Genomic DNA, 20,843 nt, shown 5'->3' with positions numbered 1-20,843 from the left:
ACCACTTCCCTTGTAAGCTGTTCGTTGCTGCTAAATGTAGCTTCATTCTTTTGGAATTCTTAATTGTATCATGCTGAAGAACCACTTGGGTTATGCATTAGTAGATATATTATAGAAGGTCGTCTTTGTAGACTGAACATTATGGAGAAGGCAGCATTAACTTCAAAGTTCTTACAAAATTCACAATTAATTGTAACTGAAATCAAGGAAGGGAGACTCCCACTGATTTCAGTAAGCATTATGCCAGCAAGAAGTAAATCTCAGAGATGAGATAATTTTAAGATTTGTTGAGATTCCATCGGGGAGAGGCAGTCAGAAGTCATTCAACCACTAGAAAATGTGTTCAAGTTACAGACTTTCTTCTCGTGCAGTTTTAATGTTTCTTAGCTAACATGTAGTTCCTATGATTTGAGCTGATGAATTTCCTCTCTTATTGATTATATTATACAGCATAACTCCAGGAGGAGGTTGAGAAGTGAAAGCTCCTATGATATAGACAACATTGTTATTCCAATGTCACTGGTGGCACCATCGAAGTTGGAGAAACTACAGTACAAAGAAATCCTTACCCCAAGGTTTGTTTGTGAACTCCTTAGTTGCAAAGAAGATACCAAAATGAACATGAGAACTTAACTAAGAATATTATTAACATGTAGTTAGATAATTTTATGTTAAGGTGATCTTTTCCTGCGCTCGGGGTTTTTTCTGTGCACTTCAATTTGTGTGACTGGACTGGTGGGAAGACTGGACAGCTGATAGCACAAGGGAAATAGTGTGATACACACAGTGAGGTGGTAGATGCACCGACTGGCTAAAAATAGAAGTGGATTTATATCATCTTAATTGTAGTGATATTCATGGCCTTAAATGTGCCATAAGGCTGACATGCTCCGAATGGTTGTTTAGAGGTTGCTGTCTTTTTTTGTAGGTTATGGTTCATAATAAAATAGTTAACTATTTTCAGTGAATTAAACAGAAATGGTTTTAGCATATATTTTAAAAATTTATCCATTCTGATACAGTAGAATAAGCTTAATTTTTTCCATACAGTGTAAACCTATAATCCATGATTCTAGAGACATCTCTTTTTTTAGAAGAACAACGTCTTTAGATTGCTAAAACAGAGTAACTGATCTCCTGTGCTGTAATTCAGTGGTTTACTAGCAAATTGCCTGAAATGGCCAAATGCAATTGTTCCATATTTTAAATCTCTAATTTGTATTTGTTTTTATATTGTCTTTAAAGCTAAAAATATTATTAAGACTCTGTTGGATAGCTTAAAGACTGTGTTAGGAAAAGGAAAGGTTAGATACTGGGTTGGGAAAGGAAAATCTAAATTTTGGGCACCTGTTATCAGCACCTTAAATTTGAAATTATTTTATTTGAAAGAAATTTTGAAGCACACCCAGCGTTGAAGGAGGAGAAACTACCAATGTAGTGTAGAAACAGAAGAGTCATCTCTACTGCTGAAATAATGAAACAGCATTTAGGTAAATTAATTTGACTTTTCTTGTCTCATTTCTAGCTGGAGAGTTGTTGAATTTCAACCTTTAGAAAGATCTCATACAGATGAAGAAGAGGTAGGCTGTATTTTAATTAAACCACCAGTTTTTAATTAAACTAGATATAATATATAATACATAATTGGGATAATCGGTATGTATCCAAAGTCACTGACTTTGTTCAAATCCTGGTAAGTTTCAAATTTCAAAAATAAAGTATTAAGTAGCAGATTGTGAAAATGTGTCTTATCCCAACCTACTTGACCCGATGGTGGATGACAGAAGTGTGAGTGTCTCCATTAATAATTGTTGTCACTTGTTCCTTTGGCTGTTCTGTCCCTTGCTGTCGGCACAGTCAGCACTCCCAAAGGGTCCTTTTGGTCAGGCCTCCACCTCCCCTGCTCCTGGGCATTGTGATTCTGGGTCTCCCACTGCGACTGTCTCTTCGGGGCTGCCTGTGCTATAACGTCTGTCCTCTCTCATCCTCTTCTTCCGTGGCCAGTTCCCATGGCCTGTTGCTCTTCAGGAGGTAATTTGGCATTTTGCCTGTGGGCCCAGCAGGTTTTCTCAGTTTTCTTCTCGGCGTTCGTTTTCCTGCAACCCTCCTGTTGGGACCAAACTTTTTTTCTTTCTGCTTTGTCAGGAACAACGTAACCTTCAGCATTTCCTGCTTACCTCTTGGGCTAAGTTTGAACATCGTGTGCTACTGTTGGTTCCTCCAGACATAAGCAGCTACCTTTTTCTTCCAGGGAATGTCTGTGGACTTTGCAGCTGGGGGTCCCTTTCTCCCCTAATCAGGGGTTTAAGGCATTTCCTAATCCCAGTGTGAATGTACCAGCAGGTCTGGTCTCTAGGCTGGTCTTCTGTCCTTCCAATCTTTTTTGTGGTTCCTTTTCTAGAAACCTGCAAGTTTTGGTGTCCTTTGGACATCTCTAATCTCCCTCCAGTCTCTGCTACAGGCCACTAGCAACTCTTGTAACTGTAGGACTTGTATTTGTACCTTCATCTACAATATCTGTTCTTGAGCTCCTTTTTCAGAGAATTTCTAGAACTAGGGTTTAGGTGCCTTAGTAGTAGAAAAAGATCGCATTTGGGTAGCAGTACAGACGGTTATGCTAAACACAGTAAACAAATCATTATGCCACTCCCTTGGGGTAAAAAAATACACTCTCCCCAAAGGCGCTAGCTTCCACAGAGTTTTGCTAGGTCTGTAGCTGCCTGCTCCATGGAAATGAACCTTTCCTTTTGGAGAGCACCATGGTCTCAGCTCCCTACCTGGTGTAGTTGCACTCATTTGGCACTGTACTCTTGGGTCAGAAGGAAGAGAAAAACTTACTCTGTCCCTGCCTTTTCTCATGCACTTAAGAAATTCTTGTGAAATCTGGTGGTCAGATTTATGTCACCTCCACCACCTTTTGGTTTGGTACCGACTCTGCTAGCAGGAAACATGCCTGATCTTCTTTAGTAGTGAGAAGGTCAAATTACATACCCAGGAGAACTCTCCTGCAAGGATATTTAATTAAACCATTTGGAGAATAACTAATAAGGCAGCAAGGGCACACAGTCCCTTGAGAATCTACTGTTCATTGCCTTCCATCCTGGTATCTATGGGGAAAAAAAAAATTTTCAACAGTGATTTGCCTTCAGGGCTTCAAGGGACTTGCTTGGAAGACTCAGTGGATTTCTTGTTTAGATTTCAGATCCCATACAGATGACTTGTCTCACGTACTTTTAGCGTATTTTGCTGAAGGGACTTCAAGGTGTCTCTGTGAAGCTCATAGGCTAATTCCTTGTTTAGTAGCCCTGTCAGTACATTTGTGTTTGGCATGACTAGTTGATCCTGTATGATTCATCCTTTGGGCAGGAAATGACTTGAGTTAACAATAAAGCAGCTTTGCCTCCTGCTGTGGTCCACTGCTTCTGTATTGTCTGTCAGCTGCTGGGTAGAACGAGAGAGGAGAAATGTCAGACAACAGAAAAATGCTAAAGATCTTGTTTGTGTAAATCATCCTTTGCCAAATTTTCCGCCTTTTAGGATCGTGTTAATTGGTTTGGATGTTTTTCAGAGTACTGAGAAAAGGTGGTTATCTGATCATAATTCTTTTACTTCCTTGCTTTAGGTTTTAGACTGAGTTAGGTTTGTTACTGAGTAAGCTTGAAAAAAGACATGAGAAAACAGCAGCATTACCTTTTTGCATTTTGTGCACTCACGCTGTGACACTCTTGAAATTATCCATGGTACTGAAATCAAGGAAAGCTTCAGTAGATCATTCGTGAAGGACAAGAGAAGGCAAAATGTACTTCTTGCTTTTATATAAAAGTAAGCTTTTTCTTTGCTTTCCACTGCATAGTAGCCTGTGGTGGTATAATGGTTTCTTTTCTGCCTATCTTCTGCATGGCTAAATTTAAAACTTCTGGAGTTGTCCTTGTGTCAACCAGCAGTTAGGGATTTCTTCCACTCCTCCTTCCCTCTTCATTTAAAGGCTTTGAATGCAACAACCTGTATCCATGCAATAGACTTGCACCCAAAGTTTCCACAAGTTACAAAAAAATGTGGAGTCCCAAATTTGTCGTGTTCTACAGGAGCCACACTTCCAAGGATGGGAACTCGGCACTTTCTGAAAATCAGGCCTATTTATTTGAACACAAAAAGCTTACCTTTTTTGGATGCCTAATTTTTGTTTCTGGAAATTTTGCCTTACAAGGACAAACATAACAGTTGGGCAATGCAAAAGTTAATCTACTGTCTATGTCTGCTCTATTACTTGCTCTAAAAATACTTAGTTTTTTGAAATAGAGCATTTGAGTTTCCTGGTTTGCATGTATGAATTTGCAGTCTGTTATTGCTTTAAGGCATAGGAGGGTGTGGCATGGGTTTTCCTGTTTTATTTTGTTTTTAATTTGTTTTGTCCAGGTTAAAGTTTCTGGCAAGGCACAGTTGTAAAGTAATGTTCAAGTTTATTTTGTAGTTGTTTTAGTAATGACAAATACTTTGGAATAATTCTGTGTGTAATTAGTTTTGCATAAGTGTTTTCATGGCTTATGACTCAGTCTTTCCTGTGAAGCCAAAGACTGAAACACAGACTTTGTTGTTTGGAGAACCTTTCAGAAATACTCCTGGTGCTATTCAACATCAATGCATAGTGTCTTGTAGCTTAACTAGATGTGATGGGGGGGGGATCCAAACCTTAGTTTGCTTTAAGTCTTTTTCTTTGAGTGAAATCATTAGACATGCCTCACAAACAGGCCTTCCTAATAGTCTTTTTTCTCAACATCACTGCCAGATCCATCCACCAAGGAATGACAGTTCTTTTGTCCTTTTTCAAACTAACCTTAGTGGGGAAAAAAAAATCAAATTTCTCCAGTTACAGCAACTTTAAATTAACCTAAAATTGGTGGAGGAAAATATAAAGCATTACAAAACTGGGGAGGGGCAGAGGCTGTATTGAACCAAGTAGAGACCTTTTACTCTGATGTAATGTGATTTTATCCATAGAATAAAGAATAATTTTTAAATAAGGAAATGTATTACGTGCTAGTCTTCAATGGCATGGGATAAAACTCATTTTAAATAAACAAGTAGTTAAGTCTGCTATCACCAGCTATAGAAAAGGAACATTAAGGCTTATTTCTGTATTTTTCAAAACTCTTCGCTTGGAGAGGAAAGTGGACTTTGATTTTTGAAAGGAAGCTTGTTAAAAATGAAGTTTCTTCCCAGCATGAAAAGTTTTGGCAATTTGCTAAGAAAACTATTTTCAAAGTCTAAGTTTTTCTTTCAAAATTATCTTTTGTTTCCACTTCAAAGGAAATCTGAGCACACAGAAAAATCCTGACTTTTCCCTGAGGGAATAGCACTTTTGTAGTTCATAAAATTCTCGCTTTCACGTTATATCTCATTGACCTTGGAAAGACAGAATCTGAACTGAGATGCAGCCCCATACTGATGCCATCCAAGTGACAGAGCTGGTGAATTTCTGAGAGGAGGAAACCAATTAAGTTAACTTGCATGAAAGGAAACCAGCAGCTAACAAAGTGGTTTGTGTTTAACATAAATAAATAAAAGCAATGAGGAGTCTTCAAAAAGCAGTCATGAGATGGGCAAACAAAGCAGGCCTGTTTGTCTGAAGGTTCCTGTTGAGTGCTGGGCTGAGGAGGAACCGCACAGCTACAGTTTTAGCAAGCAGGTCCTGTGGTCGATTCAGATCGCACTGAAGCCTTTGGGACCCTTTTCGTTGGCCCCATTAAATTTCACTGTGGTGCTGTAGTTCATGACCAGCCACCTAGGCTGGAAATGTGCTCTCTGGCAAGCTGAGTGCCACTAACAGATAGTTTACAGCAGCACAAATGCATTGTAATACTTTGCTTTTGTACCCATAATGGTCATGAACTACCTCAGTGCTGCAAGACTTGATACAAAGAATGGCTTCTGCAGAAAACCTCAGGGACGTTAGTTGTCTGGAGTACTTCCAGCTGACATTGTATGGCGCTATCTGGCACTGCAGTGAGGACTCTGCATTTGGTTCTGTATTTTATCAGACTCAGTCGGAAGATAAATGGTGTTACTTGTATAACACTGCTGAGGATTTTGCTTTATAGAAAAAATTAATTTTATTTTCCATGACCCCCCAATTATTGGTATAATTCTTGTCCAGGACTGATCTGGCAGTGCAGCTCCACAGCTGCTATGACCAGGAATTGTTCTTTCCTAGAATTTCTCTGTTTTTCAGTTGGGAGTGGCTGGCATAAAATTCATGGCTGCAGCATTTGTATGCTCTTGCCAGCCTTAGCTTTTTAGCTGAACTTTGAAGAGGCTGAATGGAGCACTTTGAACTAACTCTGAGCTGTGCTGGAGGGGTCCAGCCAAGAGCTTGCCTTGCCATTTGGGGAGTGAGGGGGAAGGGCAGCAAACAGCTGTGTCTAAGGAGCAAACTTCCTGTTGTGCTGCCAATGGAAAAATGAAGATGGTTCTTTCAAAGTGAAGGTCAGATGCAATAGCTACATCTGGGGAGTTCTACCAAAAAAGCTGGCTCTTGTTTGACTACAGGCAGTTGAGGTACTCGCATTAGGGCTGTTTAAAGCTGTACTGGGGTTGTGCAAGTCATTTGCTAAGAAATAGTCTCTTCAATGCAGAAACTATTTTCTGCTTGGTTTCGTAGCAGGAATGCAGCACCTCAGGTTTGCTGAGTTCCTCTCAATGTGGAGCTATCAAAGTTGGTGATCTCAGACCTATTTCTCCGTGCTTAAAGAACACCTGGCAAATTCTGCTGCCAGGTCCCAGCCTCCTCCTAAAGCAGTCTCTGGAAACTCCTGGAATTTTTGCTTGTCTTTATTATGTGCTTTTAATACTGCCTTGATTTGCAAATGGATACTTGTCCTCTTAATTTTCTGCCTCTCACCATAGAGAAAAATGTGTTCATTGCATGGGGGGTATAATTTCTGTATCCATTCAGATCAACCACACACATGCAAAGAAATAAAGCCAAAGTGACAGTATCCCATATACTAGAGCTCTAGTGAGAGTATAAGCTGAATGCGTGTATTTTTGATGTGCCTTTATATTGCAACCATGCTTTGTGTTGCTGCCTCTTGTTTGGTGAACAGACCTTTGCAGAATTATATGTAATAATGGCTGCCTTTGTTTCTAGCAATGTTCATAATTATGGCAGCAGCTATCCCTTATTTCGTTACAGATAGAAGATCTGTCAGATGAAGTTTTTTCCTTACGTCATACAAAGTATGAAGAAAGAGAGCGAGCAAGGTGGTCGCTGTGGGAGCAGAGCCGCTGGCCCAGAAGGAATAGCAGGCAAGTGTATTGACTTTGATAAGAGCACTTCTATTGAACCACTGGTGTTGGTTGTTGGTGCAGCAGTTTCAGAAATGCTGTCACAGAGGAGTTTGAAAATGAGGGCACTCTTCATTAATTAACTCATCAGGGACCAGTACCAGGTATGTTTGGTTTTGTGGCTGGAAAGGGAAGGCAGTTCTGAAGCACACATACTTACAGAAATTTGGCATGTTAGTGACCTGGTATTGGTGAATAAAAATCTTACTCCCATACTGAACACATAGCTGGGCTAGTTTTTGCCACTCCCAGTTATTACGACTTTAGCCACCAAGTGTAACTTCACTCACCTTAGATGAAAGTCCACTGTATTCAGAGGCGCGTTACTGAAGGGTCCTGGGCTGTGCCAGGGACCTTACACTTTAAAAAGTCATTGTGTGAAAAAGGTTAATTCTCACAGACTTGCTGGCCGGTGCAAAACTCATGAGAATTAAATATAACCCCTAAAAGTCTTGCAAAAAGCAGTGCATCTGCAGTTTGGCTCTGGGAAAGGGATTCCCATAAATTGCTTCAGAATCTGCCAGGACAAGAAGCATCCTATAAATGCAGGGATAACTTTTTCTGCTATTTATCATATGCTTGTGTCTACTCTTGGCTGAAAGTGAACCATGACACTATGAATAACTATGCAAAGAGAGCTTTTTTTAATGCAGGATAAAATTAGAGCTAAACCATATTAAGGAATTCTATTTTAAGCAATTTTGAACATAAAAAAAAGCTTTAGAAAGTGTACAGAAAAATACAAGTTCTATACGTACCCTTAATTTTGAAACTATGAACCCCTTGGTGAAATCTTTGTGCTATTTGAATTCAGAAGAAATGCCATTGATATGAGCAAGGCCAGACTTCCACCTGGCGTTTAAGATGCATGCCAGTATTTTACATCTAGTTCAAATGTGCATTAAAGGTGAGATCAAAATTTTTAATCTTACTGAATTATTTTGACTGCTTTGGAAATGAGTCCAGAGCAGAGGTGGGAACGGGGAGCCCAAGGACCTGCTGTTTCTTCTCAGGTTACATTGGCACAGTCTGCTGACGGTGCAGTTTGGACTCGGCAGGCTCCTGCAAATGATGCCATGTTCTCCTGCGTGGGAACAGCCCATGGCTCGCTGACTTCTCTTGTCCAAAATTTCAGTTCTGATGAGGGTGTGGAGCAAGGTGCAGGAGTGGGACCAGCCACCAGCTGTCCTGCAGCTGGACTGTGCCTGTACCAGACCTGTTTTAGCTGGTTAGCCCGTCCACATAGCACGCTTTGCTCTGGCTTGTGACAATGAGGTTGTTAAGAACCATGTTTTCATCTGCTCTCTTGATTTAAATAAGTAAAATGTAGGTAGCATGTATGGAGAAACAGAGCACTGAAAAGAAAATCTACACTGTTCTGGCGATGTGAAAGGGCAGGGAGTAGCTCTTAAGGCTCTCATCTCTTATCCTGCATTAGATCTTACGGACGACACAGCCAAGATTCGGTGCAGAAAGACCACCACAGCAGCTCCTGTGCCCCGCTGCCTTGCGCTGCTGAACCTGTTCCCGACTTGACGTCAGAAGCACACAGCTCTGTTGGTTCAGGGATTGCACAACTCTGCAGGGAGAGCCAGGAAGCGAAGGTGGGTGCTTCCAGTAGCTTCTGGGTCTGGTCAGGTCTTCAGTGACCACTGTCTCTAACCTAAAACAAAGAACCTGACCATATCCTCCTGTCTCACTGATCAGAATCTCAGGCTGTCCCCCTAGTTTATGTAGACTGAACGTAGCGCTCCTGTTTAGAACTATATTGGTGTGCTTTATGAATTAAGCCCAAGATTTGTCAACAGGTAAAAATTTCATTGCTCAGTACACACGGCATGTGTTTTTGAGGCGAGTACGGCAGGCCTGGGTTCAGGAATGCTAGATCTTTTTTCAGGGATGTTGGCCAGGGTTCTAGACAGGCCTGATGCTTATGGGGTCAGGTATCCTGATGGTCTGGCACCATGGAAAAGAGCTTCCCCCTTCCTGCACTGTGCTTGTTCAATTGTAGCTCTGTTACTAGTTCAAAACTCTATGAAGCTAGCTTACATTGACAGCCGGTGCCCTGCAAACATCGTAAAGACAGACACTCATTTGTCACTTGATAGCAGATTGTTCTGCACATAGCTAATCAGTTCAGACTCCACTGAAATCCCTTTTTCCCCCTCTTTTCTCTTTTTCCACCCTCACTTCTACCCTTTTGATTCCTTTCAGTCTGGGCTGTGGGAACTTCGAGTTTTTCCACTAAAAGATGAAGAGGTAGAAGCTTTACTGTGCCAAGATCAAATAACGAGTCAGACTGAAATGTCAAGTGCAGCTTTCTGCAGCGACTCTCTCTGTACTTCATGCACACCCATTGGTTTGCCAGACAATGGCCAGCCACCAAGAAGACAATCTACTGAAGAGCCAGAAGACTGCGAAAACGTTTGCCTGGGAATCAACAATACAAGAAAACAAAGGTGACAGGGAATAATGTAGTTCATTAAGAAAGCCAATTAAGGTGGAGAAAAGTGTAAGGTAAAATCTCTCTTGTTCACACAGCATATGACAGCACAATTCAAAACCTGTACGTTAGCTGCATATAATATATTTTCTTTCTTGCTTTGTAACAGGCAGGATAAATCCCAAAGACAACACTTTCTTCTTCCTGAACCCCAAGAGAAAGTAATTATTTCAAGCTGGAAGTCTAATATTCCCAATGTCGGGAGTGGGCACACATAAATTGCTGGCACCATTCACTTTCTGTTGTCATATTGCCACATCTATTAATAATCATCCTTTTCTGTTTTGTTTGTTTTCAAATGCATTTCTGGTTCTGGTGGATTCTGTTGCAGCAGGAGATGCTGTCTACCTTAACCAACAACTTCAACTGACCACAGAAAAACTACTTGAAAAAATAGTGAGGAGAAGTAATAGCCTCAGATTATTTTCCTGTGTGGCATGACCATGGGGCAGAAATCTGCCTCTCTAAATGCATGTGTGTAATCTGTGTGTAAGGTAAGGGTAGGTGAGAACCAGCAGTTTCAAAGCAGGCGTTCTGGAAGCCTTGCATCTAGCTTAAAATCTGTACTCAGCTCTCTGTAGTGCCAGGGCATGTTTCATATAGATGTCCCTCAAGCAATAAGATAGAAATAGACCACTGCATTTCAATAGTCGATATATCTGCTACTCAGAAAGTAGGGTTTCTGCTTCAGTCGTGTGGGTATAGAGAAATGGAAGGAAGGAGGAATCGAGTCAAATCAGTGACGCAGCTCTTGGAATATTGTGGTTTGGGTCATCTTAACTTCCTTGGTCCTCCAGTAGTAATGAGGCTCATAATATTTTGCTTTAATATGTTAAAGACAAAGTCTCGTTCCAGTTTCTGTACAGTGCCTTGTAAGAGTCTCATAAGTATGCCAACATTTGGTGACTAGCTGAAAAGGGAAAGATCACTGATGTCTAGAAGACCAATAAAGAAAAAAGCCCCAAAGCTTTCCATTGTGATTCTGGATAGAATTTTAATTTCCCAGTGAGTTCACAGTGAGGAAACAAAAGCAAGTTGTTTAAACTTGCATCTGAATAGCATAGCTTGGAATGTATCTGCAATCTCAAGAGGTATTAACAAAGATTAAACATTGAATGTAGGTATAATCCATCAACAGGAGGTTTTTCTGTGTAGGACAGTTGAAGGCAATTTAATAGGAGTCTCTGTTTTTGTGCAAAATTTTCTTCCACATGTAATATCTGGAATGGCACTGGACAGATGACCCAGTTTTAGTGTCAATTTTTTTTTTTTTTTTGGTCAAAATGACAGCAAATATACACTGGGCATCTGAAAACAGTTCAGTAAAGTTTCAACACTACAACCTATTGCTACATTGTAGTTTATTGCACATTCTGATTATTTTTTTAAACACTTTTTTAACACTGGTTTGTCTTAAACTTGAATCTTGCCTCAATGTCTGATACAATAATCTTTGATGCAAGGTTGGTTTTTTAATTAAAAGTTATTTCTATATATGTTGTATATAGTCTGAATTTGATGGCCTTTTAGAAGTGAAGAAATAGCAGTAATGCTTCCTCTTGGCACAGAGACCTGCTTCGCCCAAGAATGGCTTTGCGAACACACTGAAGCAGCAGCAGCGCTAAGCTTTGCTGTCATACCAAAGCTCCGCCAGTGCTGTGAGGCTGAGGTCCCCCTCAGCGTCTCAACAGAGAGGTGGATTTTTCCATCTCTCTTGTCCTGCATGTGCATCTGCTGCTGGGAAAAGGTTTCTGAAAGTTATGTGTCTCAAATGCTTTGCAGGTCTTTTCCATACCCATCTCTGTTCATTAAAAAGCCTGATCCGACCAGCTCTCACCCAGCTTTGTTGTAAGGTCAGGGCTTCCTGCTCTGTCTGATCCCTGGGGCAGCGTGAGGAGTTTCTGTAATTTAAGAGATGGGACAGACGGAGTAAACCAGCTGCCTAGCTGCCTTAACGTGTCCTGAAGGTGCCGTCAGGAAATGGAAATGCAGTCCAGCATTTTACGGGAAGGAGCAAGAGGAGAGTGTTTTTCTAGATTGGGGGGTGGGAAGGGAAGGGAAGGGTGTTAAAATGAGGCTGAAAAAACCTGTGTGAAAAGAGCTGGATTAACCCAAGTTTGGTCAGCCTCGTGGACTGTAAAGCTGTTCCTGCACTGCTGTTCAGTTCCCTGCTGTGGTGTGCTGCTGAACTATTGTGTTGCTTTTGGGTGAGGCTCCAGTGTGCTGGTCTAGAGCAGCTGCTTGTTACCTTGCCAGCTGCAGGGGCTGCACAAGTGGTTATCGATAGGAGCAAGGGTAAGCATGTTTTCTTTGTCCCCTCTTCAGATGTTGTCAGCCATTGTGGGAACCAGCTAATGCCTCACAAGGCAGCAATAAAAAAGCTAGCCAAAGAAAGGCCAGGCAGACTGGAAAAAAAAAAAATCCCTGGAGAAACTATAAAAATGTCCATTTGGTCATAACCCTACCCCATCACTGTCAGAAGTCTTTTCTCTAACATCTGCCTCTCAGCTGGTTAGACCTGTGACAGCAAACTGCAGCTGCCTTCACACAAAGCTGCCTGAGTGACTGCATGGCCAAACAAGTGTGCCAGAGCACTTCTTCCTCCCCATGCCCCAGCCATGGGGCTGTTCTCCAAGTGTTAGTGGTGTGCAGGCTTCTGCCATCAGGTGAGCGGCACATGGAAGTGTGGCAGGCAAAGGTCGGTGGGGAGGGGTGATGAAGAACAGGCTGCATTTGCTTTTCTCGTGTCACCTGCCTACGTCCAGCAGTCCTGCATCTGGCAGGGGCAGATGGGGAACCCTGTGCACACATGTCAAGTGAGATGCTTTTTGGGAAGCCCCAGGCTGCTCCTCACCCACAGCACCTCTCATCATTTGCCACCTTCTTGCAGCAGACCAGGCACTGTGCATCTTTGCTCCAGCCAGAGGGGCACCTGATTTTTCAGTAGCCCCATTTCACTACTGGGACAAGGTTAGCAAAAGCACTTAATGCCCAGCCCCCTCCTTTCATGTTCTTTCCCTGTGCTGCATGTAGCTGGAATTGGCACTATTATACTCATTTATTGCCTGCAGCCCTTTTCCCTGCAGAGCTGGACTCCTACCTCCAGGCCAGTTTTTGCATGAATGTTGGGGTTGTGAGGAAGCTACTAGTGGCGGAAGAGGGCTGAGAGCTCAAAGCCAGGCTCATGCTTGAAAGCCATAAAATGTGTAAGAAACCTCTGCTTGTTTTCTTTCCTTTTCAAAGTTTTAAACAACAGGAAAAAAAAAAAAACAAAACCAACCTGTTTGTCTTTTGGCTGTTAAGCTATGAAAACAGCTGTCAGCACTGCTAATGTTGTGGCTGAAGGTATTACAAAGGCTGACTGTGCAATACCAACTTAATATAATGCTGCAAGCCCCGCCCCCCCACCCCGCATGAAAGTGGGGTTGCAGCTCCAGAAAGCAAGCCATTTCCCTTGTGCTTTGTTTACCATTTTCAACTGAGACATTTTTTTAAGGCCGCTTATGTTCTGCACCTTGCTGCTATGCGAGTTTAAACGCTTCATCTCTGCATCCAGGACCTTAATGGAATGTCAGTACAAACTTCTAAGCCTTATTAAAATTAAGCTCTGTGTGTCTCTACTGCAGTTTTTTATCTTGCTCAGGGATGTGCACTGTACCACCCTGTGGAACACACATCCAAGCCCAGCTCGGCTACATCAGAGTTTCTTTTATTCTGTTTTCCAGTGCAGACAGAGCCTTTGCTCTGTCAGATCACTGCTCTAGACCATGTGACTTAACTATCACCAGACTGTGCTCTCCCTTGTTGCTGAAACTGCTTTATCAGGGTATTGCAACATCTAACGGTCCTGGGGTTTATTTGCCCCTGTGGATACCAGGCAAGCAGCTCTTTTGGTTTTCATGTCAGTGTTTGGTTCAAGTCCTGCAGCTGTGGCGCTTCTGCTCTGGGGTTATGTTACCAAGTACAGGAGGACAGGCCATACTTCTGTTAATGTATAGAGGCGAGGAACTGGAGCAGTCTTAAGCATTAGAAGACCAAGTATCATTACTGTTACTGCCATGGATGCTCTGTGGTCACTAATAGATTTAACCTTAGATGTGTAAAAAGCTGCTGCAGTAGTAGCCAGCTGCATAAACCCACCTGGGTGGGATTTAGATTGAAAAAAGCAATTGAGTAATTTTACTGTGAGTGTAATTTCTCTCTCTCCCACAACACTCCTAACCTGAATGTCAATGGAAGTGCAAGCTACCAGATTTAAAACAATTACAAAGTGACTACAACCTGTGAAAGAAAATATACTGTAGGTTCTATGCTCAGAACAAAGCATAGTATCGTCAGTTAACCAGCATGACTTTGGGATGTCTGCCCCCCCTGCCCCGCCATTAATTAGAAAAAAAAGGCAGAAATAGTTTGATTACCCTTTCAAAAACCAGTGTAAGGCCAACTGCAGGAGGCAAGGATACTACAGCTGCTGTCCTGCTGCTTTCAATAGCATGAAAAGCCACGCTTCCAAATCCTAAACTAACACTTTCATCACCCATTTGTGGCTGCTTGGCCTGCATTCTAGATCCCAGAGCCGTGACAGTTTCTCTGTGCACACTCTATTAGACTCTACACATGTTCTTTCCAGAAGTATGAATAAACTGCTTTAAAACATCTAACAGCCATTTAGACTATTACCTTTCCTAGCCAAGTTTTCTTTTGGCAAACCTCTTCTGAAAGATGTCCTCAGTGCAGCAGCTCCAGATGACTCATCTTTTCTTTTGCTAGTTCTCAAATGGGAGTTGCAAGGGGAAACAGGAAGCAAAGACATTTATTCACCTAAACCACAATTAACCACACAGGAAAAAGTAGTAGTTCAGGCATTTCAGACACTTGTCTAGATTGAACTAGCCCTGCCTCCTCCTACTTAACAATGGCAGTGACCCAGGCTGTACCACAGCCGTCTCCTTCCACAGCCGCAGAGCAGAGGCCTATCTGTGGGACAGCTGGCAGCTCCTGGGCTTATAAGAAGGGGCGCATCAGCTCTAGTGCTGCCTCACCATCTGCTAGGCGACATGTGCCCAGCTTTGCTGCAAGGTCAACAGATTTGACTTTGGCCTTGTGGAAATGGACTGGCTGTAGCTTGTTGAGTCTTCTGGGCTGTTCCTGGGGCAGCAGACCTTTGCAACCCTTCTTCTGTAATTGCAACTTAAAAGGAAAAACACCACGCAACATACCATGAAATATTAAAGGACTAATTAGAGCCATGGGAGGCAGGGCCATCTAAAATGACCTGCTTGGGTCTTCCTCTAGTGGGTTGTAACTCTTGCCTTTCGCATGTCCAAACAGGCCAGCCTGTGAAGTCAGCACAAGAAAACTGAAGGTATGAAAAGTATTTGGCTTTATAACCAAGCTGTTTCACAGAGCCATCTCCACGCAGTGCATTTCAGCCTACATACGCTGAAATCACTTCAGCAGATTAACGTTCCTGGATGTCGCTGTCTTTCTTACTCGGGCATCTGTACAAACCAAGGAGACTGTGGGACAAGATAAAGTTTTTTAACTATCTATCTGTAGGGTTTTAAAGCAACATTCTTCCATGGAATCCCATCACTTCCAGGAATTTCAGACACAGCTGGCTGTTGAAAGAAAGGTAAATTGAGACAGTATTTCCCAGCTTGTAACCTGGTAAAGAGGTTGCACTGACTTCTTGTTTGATGCTTGACTTGACTTATGTAGGTCAAGTCCTTCTGTGCAGTAAAAGCAAAACAAAGGAACATTACTAGCATCTGTGGGATTTTTTTAGCCCTCTTCTTAAACTGCATTTTTCCCAGACTTACTCCCAAAACCACGCATTTTTGACAGCTTAAAGGAGACTTACCACACCAAGGGAGGGGTGTTTAATGCAGATACTGGAAAAGTTTTGTAGGAATGCACAGATCAAATGACAAAATACAGACAGGAGAAGGCAGTTTGATTAGAGTCTTCCCCAAGAGAGATTGCTTGTGGTGATGCTACACTCTTCTAGTAAGCAAAAACTGACTGAAGTTTAGTTCAATCCAGTCAGCGTTATAGGTTGTGCCATAAAATTAGCCTCCACAGAATCAAGAGACAGGTTCAAACCATTGCGTTTTTCAACCCTGAAAGACAGCCAGAATGTTTTTCACTGCTGCTTGCTTCATTGCAGCGAAGGAATGATTCCTCTGTTCAGCAGCAACGAGTTTCCGCAATTAATGTTCATCCAGCCCTCCCTTACACACGAGAAACAAGGGTTCTCCTGCACACACAGAGCCTTCTTGAACACCGCTTGGGTAGGTCTCACCGATCCAGACAGCGCTTTTGAGCTGCTTCTGAACACACATTCCTTAGAAGATTGATCACAGATCTTGGATCTGCGCTCTTCATAATAGCACTGCCAGATACAATCATATTTGCACCTGCCTGAAAGACATTAAACACCCACTCAATAACACGGAACAGATCCACTTCTGAAAGAGTTTTCTTGCTGTAAAACACACATGGAGGTAGTGAGTTCTAAGCTGGTGGGCAAACAAACGCTATCTGTGGGACGCAGGTAACATACATACCTCTAACTAAAACCACAAACCAAGTTCAGAAGACAGCTCTTCCCCAGATCACTAATTTCTTCCTCATTGCCCCTATTGACCCGAACATACAAGAAACAACTTCTCTAGCTTAGCGGAGGCCTCACTAGCCACTATTAAAAAAAAGGCACAAGATTAGATCTCATGTAGATTTTGATATTAACTGTGCTTTACTGTTCCCTCTGAAAACTAATGGTCAAAACGCAACTCCTCCTAGGCTTCATGTTCTGAGGGACAACTAAGTCTCTTGGCACAGTAACCGAGAATGCTTCAGCCTCTTACCTCTGCACACTTATGGATGGTGTCAGGCCCAACTCCTCCATCCACTTCAATATCCAGTGAGGGAAACTGTGTCCTCAGCCACTGGACCTGAGAAATGGTATAAAAAGGTCGACACCGAGATCCACGCTCGGCTGCTACAGCTACCTATAGCTTCTTACACGCCCAGACCAGGTTTATTTGCTTCACCGTTCACTCCATGCTGGTGATGACCTTTAAGATCAATAAATAAGGAAACTAAAGTTTACCTTTGGCATCATGTCTTCCATAAATTTCTGCCCTCCGAATCCAGGTTCTACTGTCATCACCAAAGCCATGTCTATCTGATTGGCCCAAGGTGCCAAGTGTTCGACTGTAGTACCAGGCTTGATCGCCAAGCCCACCTGCAGGAGAGGCAAGACAAAGCCCAGTGCGCCTTAGGATGACACGAAGGCAGCAACATTGGCTCGAGCTGTGTGCAAGCTCCCAGGAAAACGAACAGTTGTGTGTCTGCGCAAGCGTGGTAAGAACAGGCTGCTCTAACTAGAGATTCCCGCTCTTCTTAAACCAAAGCTGGAGACCAACTGCACACATGTGGAGCATTAGGGCTGCACGCGCCAACTGCGACCCACCCGAAGCCACGGCGACGGGCCCTCTGCTGCCAGCAACAGGGCGGTTAGTTAAGCCGGGCACAGGCGCTACTCCGGGCCCGCGCTCCCCTCACCTTCATCCCGTTCTCCCGAATGTCTTTTATCAACGCCCCCGGATTGTCCGTGGCCTCCAGATGGAAGGTGTATTGGTTTGCGCCGGCGATAGCCATCGGTTTCACCCACTGCTCGGGTCTGGCCACCATCATGTGCATATCTGGAAGAGGGGAGCAGGGCCGAAAGCCCTCAGCGAGCGCCGGCGGCCGCGGCGGAGGCCGGCGCCCGCCCCGCGCCGGCCGGGAGCACAGGGGCCGGCCCCGACAGCGCGTCCCGGGCAGCCCTCTTACCGAAGAAGGGCTCCTGGCCCAGCTGCTTGCGCAGGCTCTCCACGACGGGGTGGCCAAAGGTGATGTTCGGGACGAAGTGTCTTGGGGCCCAAGAGAGAGACCCCCCCGCCCGCAGGTTACTCCCGGCCGGGCCGGGCGGGGCAGGCCGCCCGCCCGCCCGCAACCTGGGGGGCGGTCGCCCCCCGCGCCCCCCGGCCCGGCCCCGCCCGCCCCCGGCCGTTACCCGTCCATTACATCCAGGTGAAGATAGTCGGCCCCGCAGTCCAGCATGCGGCTGCACTCGGCGCCCAGCGCCGCCAGGTCGCTGTTGAGGATGGACGGCCCGATCCGGCACCCCGACGCCATCGCTGCCGCCCGCCGCCCCACGCGTGCGCCGCCGCGCGGCCTGCCGGGAGGGGCGGCCGCCCCCGCTCCTCCCCGCCCCGCCCTCCGCCATCTTGCGGGGCGGGCCGGGGTCGCTCCGCGGCGGGCGGCTGGCTCCCCCCTGCCCCGGGGCTGCGCCCCATGGCCGGCGTGTTGCCGACGCGGAAGAAAGAAAGCGTGCAGCTTGAGGCTGGTACCGGCCACCCGCAAGCTGTGTGTCCGGGCACGGGAGAGCAGAGCCCCCCCCGCCCCCGGCCGGCACGGCTCGGCACGGCACGGCCCGGCCCGGCCGGGGGCTTTGGCGGTTCCCAACAGTCGTTTGCCGAGGGCCCAGTCTCAAGGGCCGGCCCCCGCGCCCGCCTCGGCTCGGGGGCTGGCAGACAGCCAGCCTTGTTCCCCGCCTGCCCCAGCAAGGCCCCGCTGGGCGTTTGGTGGGGGGGGCACAGACCCCTCTGGAGAGCCACCCTCGGGCAAAGGGCCTGCGCTGGAGGGAGAAAAAAACCCTAACCCCCGGTTTTGACAGGTCTTTTTTTTTAAGTTGCCACAAAGTACACGTTGTTACCCCTGAAAGCCAGCTGCGGGCAGCTGTGCTGCCCACCACAGCCCACCACAGCCTGGGGGCCGGGGGCGGCAGGTGCCAGGTGAGCTATGGCAAGGCAAGGATTGAAAGGAGATGGGTAAATTTTAATGCATGCAGTCTATATCCCGGGAGAAAACAGCCTCGCGTAGCAGTATATCAAAGAAAGGGAGACCAATGTGGTGTTGCGCAAGAGGCTGACACACAGAACTCTGTCCTTTTGCTGACACTCCTCTGTATTTAGTTAAGGTTTGCGTAAAAATGCTGAGGCAATGGGACCGACTGACATGCTGACGAGACTCACACGGCCTGGACGTTTGTTGAACATGACATGCGCTTAAGGCCTCTAACACTACTTAAGCAGCATCCTTTGTTTTCACAGCAGAAATACACCAGTTCTGTTACAAGAGAGAGTGGAGGAAAGCACAAAACCAGCCACAGTACATTGTATGCACCTCATTAGTACAGTATTCAGTGCAACCGATAGGAAAATAAAACACATGAGAAAACAGACCGACTGGTCTGCCTGTTTGTCCATTTCTCAACAACCATCCAACAAAATCAACACCATCTGCCCAGCCACCTGAATAAACTAAATTACGGATTACATCATTTATAAGCTGCATTGATTTCTAGCAGGGCAGACATTAAAAAGAGGCATTTCAGTCCTTGCTATGGCTTACTACTGTGGGTTGACTGGTGACCATGGGAAACCTGAATGGAAACATTTATTACATATATTGAATTAAATGAAGTAAATCACAGTTATTTTGTCATCGTTAGAGTGGAGTACCATGGTGAGGCATCGACTTTTCATCAAGGAAGATGCTTCCTTCTCATTTTCAGTAGAAAAGGTCGCTCTATAAAATGCGCCACAAATTCTGTATGTGTTCTATCATCCCAGCCATTTACTCAGCTCGCATCTAAACCTCTCCTCCCCCACCTGACTACCAGTGACCCAGCCTACCTCGGAATTTGAAAGTGAAGCTTTTCCTCATTTGTGCATCACTCTTAATAATAAAACTTAACATCTGGAATTTAGCAATTCTTTGAGTGACCTCCAAGCTAGGAGCTAATCCAAAGCAGTCTCCTATAGGTAGCTGGCACTGGCTCCTGTGCGCTGAGGAGATAAGAAGCAGCACAGCATGTTGTTGGTCAGCAGAGTAAGTAAGTAAGTAAGTGGTTTGTCATTCAGGATGCCCACTGAGCAGCAGACCGAGACGCTGCCATCTTCACCCAACCATCTCTCTTACAAAACCATGTACACTTTAAAGGTGCATTAGTGCACCACCTATATATATATATGGCGGTGCACTACCAAAACTGTTGCCTTTTCAGCCTTGCTTTTCCCAAGAGGTGCTGAGAGTCTCCATCTCTCACCAACGTGGTGGCAGCAGAGCATGCTCAACACCCATGAGCGTGGGAGAAGGATGGCTTTTGCTATCTTCAGAGGCTTAACGTGCCCGAGTTCCCTCCTCAGATCAGTGTGCACAGCTCCCATTAAATGTGAACATTTGGCAAATACCAGGCAGCACAGCCTGAAGGCTCTGTGGGTTTCAGCAGGCTGAAACCTGCTGTCAGGTATATGGTTAATTTTCCACGCAACAGTAAAAAACCGCATGCTGCGCTACAGCAGTGAGGCAGTTGTTTGTATGGCAGTATTTTAAGCAGCTATTTCAGAGCTGTTGAAGAGAGATGCAGGTCCTTTCTTGGGAGATGGATAGGAGGATATCGTTCTGTCTCCTCAGTAAGGCTGTTTTATGATGCGTGCATCCAAATTACAAGCCCTTGGGAGCCAAACTGGTAATTAGTACATTTTACAGACTCTCAGGGTGAACTAGAATATTTTCCCCAGCACAATAATGCCATGATTATAAACTCTAGTTCTTCTAACATAAGCTGAAAAAGGCAGTGTGTGATTCCCAAAGCACAGGGTAGCTTTGGGCGTTGCTTATGATTTCGTGGTTTGTTTCACAGCTGTTTTGCAGTTTGCCCACAAGCGGCTAATGGCTAAAGTCACATTTCAGTGTAATTCCATGATGCTGCAGCATAGCCCATAACTCAGCTGTGACCTCAGCTGATCCCCCATGGGGATCTCCACCTACGTTACATACATAAAATGGAACATTTTTAAATACAATCTCAACATGCCAAAAATAGATTCTTTCATCAAGTTTCTGCCTTACAATATCCATCTTCTGTTTACAATGTACATAT

General features: G+C 44.6%; 2 protein-coding genes and 1 long non-coding RNA gene across 10 annotated transcripts in view; 1 reads left to right on the top strand and 2 right to left on the bottom strand.

Annotated features, from left to right (window-relative positions):
* The window catches only part of KANSL1L (KAT8 regulatory NSL complex subunit 1 like), a 67,684-nt gene extending 56,343 nt beyond the window's left edge, over nt 1-11,341 (top strand). For 6 of the 7 annotated variants that reach the window (XM_069782022.1, XM_069782019.1, XM_069782025.1 and 3 more), the window contains 3 exons: nt 451-575; nt 1,526-1,580; nt 7,193-8,873. In XM_069782022.1, the coding sequence (XP_069638123.1) occupies nt 451-575; nt 1,526-1,580; nt 7,193-7,318 (306 nt within the window). In that variant the 3' untranslated portion in view covers nt 7,319-8,873. Of the gene's footprint in view, nt 1-450; nt 576-1,525; nt 1,581-7,192; nt 8,949-9,558; nt 9,862-9,956 lie in introns of those variants that run through there. The other variant, XM_069782026.1, reaches the window with a different exon arrangement.
* Nucleotides 11,342-15,695: 4,354 nt separating this feature from the next.
* RPE (ribulose-5-phosphate-3-epimerase) lies at nt 15,696-18,072 on the bottom strand. 2 transcript variants are annotated; one of them, XM_069782027.1, is made up of 6 exons: nt 17,921-18,072; nt 17,687-17,766; nt 17,417-17,556; nt 16,962-17,096; nt 16,717-16,803; nt 15,696-16,270 (listed from the first exon to the last, which is right to left on the bottom strand). In XM_069782027.1, the coding sequence occupies exons 3-6, from the start codon at nt 17,552-17,554 to the stop codon at nt 16,148-16,150; spliced, it is 483 nt and encodes a 160-aa protein (XP_069638128.1). In that variant the 5' UTR covers nt 17,555-17,556; nt 17,687-17,766; nt 17,921-18,072; the 3' UTR covers nt 15,696-16,147. The 2 variants fall into 2 exon arrangements, with proteins under 2 accessions (XP_069638128.1, XP_069638129.1); XM_069782028.1 differs by having other exon boundaries at nt 17,910-18,069.
* Nucleotides 18,073-18,841: 769 nt separating this feature from the next.
* Nucleotides 18,842-20,727, bottom strand: LOC138685152 (uncharacterized). Its single transcript, XR_011324419.1, has 2 exons — nt 20,011-20,727; nt 18,842-19,949 (listed from the first exon to the last, which is right to left on the bottom strand). It is a non-coding gene; the product is annotated as an uncharacterized lncRNA (long non-coding RNA).
* Between the last annotated feature and the right edge of the window lie 116 nt (nt 20,728-20,843).

Source organism: Haliaeetus albicilla, chromosome 4 (assembly GCF_947461875.1).
Source record: "Haliaeetus albicilla chromosome 4, bHalAlb1.1, whole genome shotgun sequence".
In the NCBI taxonomy this organism is placed as follows: domain Eukaryota; kingdom Metazoa; phylum Chordata; class Aves; order Accipitriformes; family Accipitridae; genus Haliaeetus; species Haliaeetus albicilla.
The sequence above is the reverse complement of the archived record's forward strand: the minus strand, read 5'-3'. Positions and strand labels throughout refer to the sequence as shown.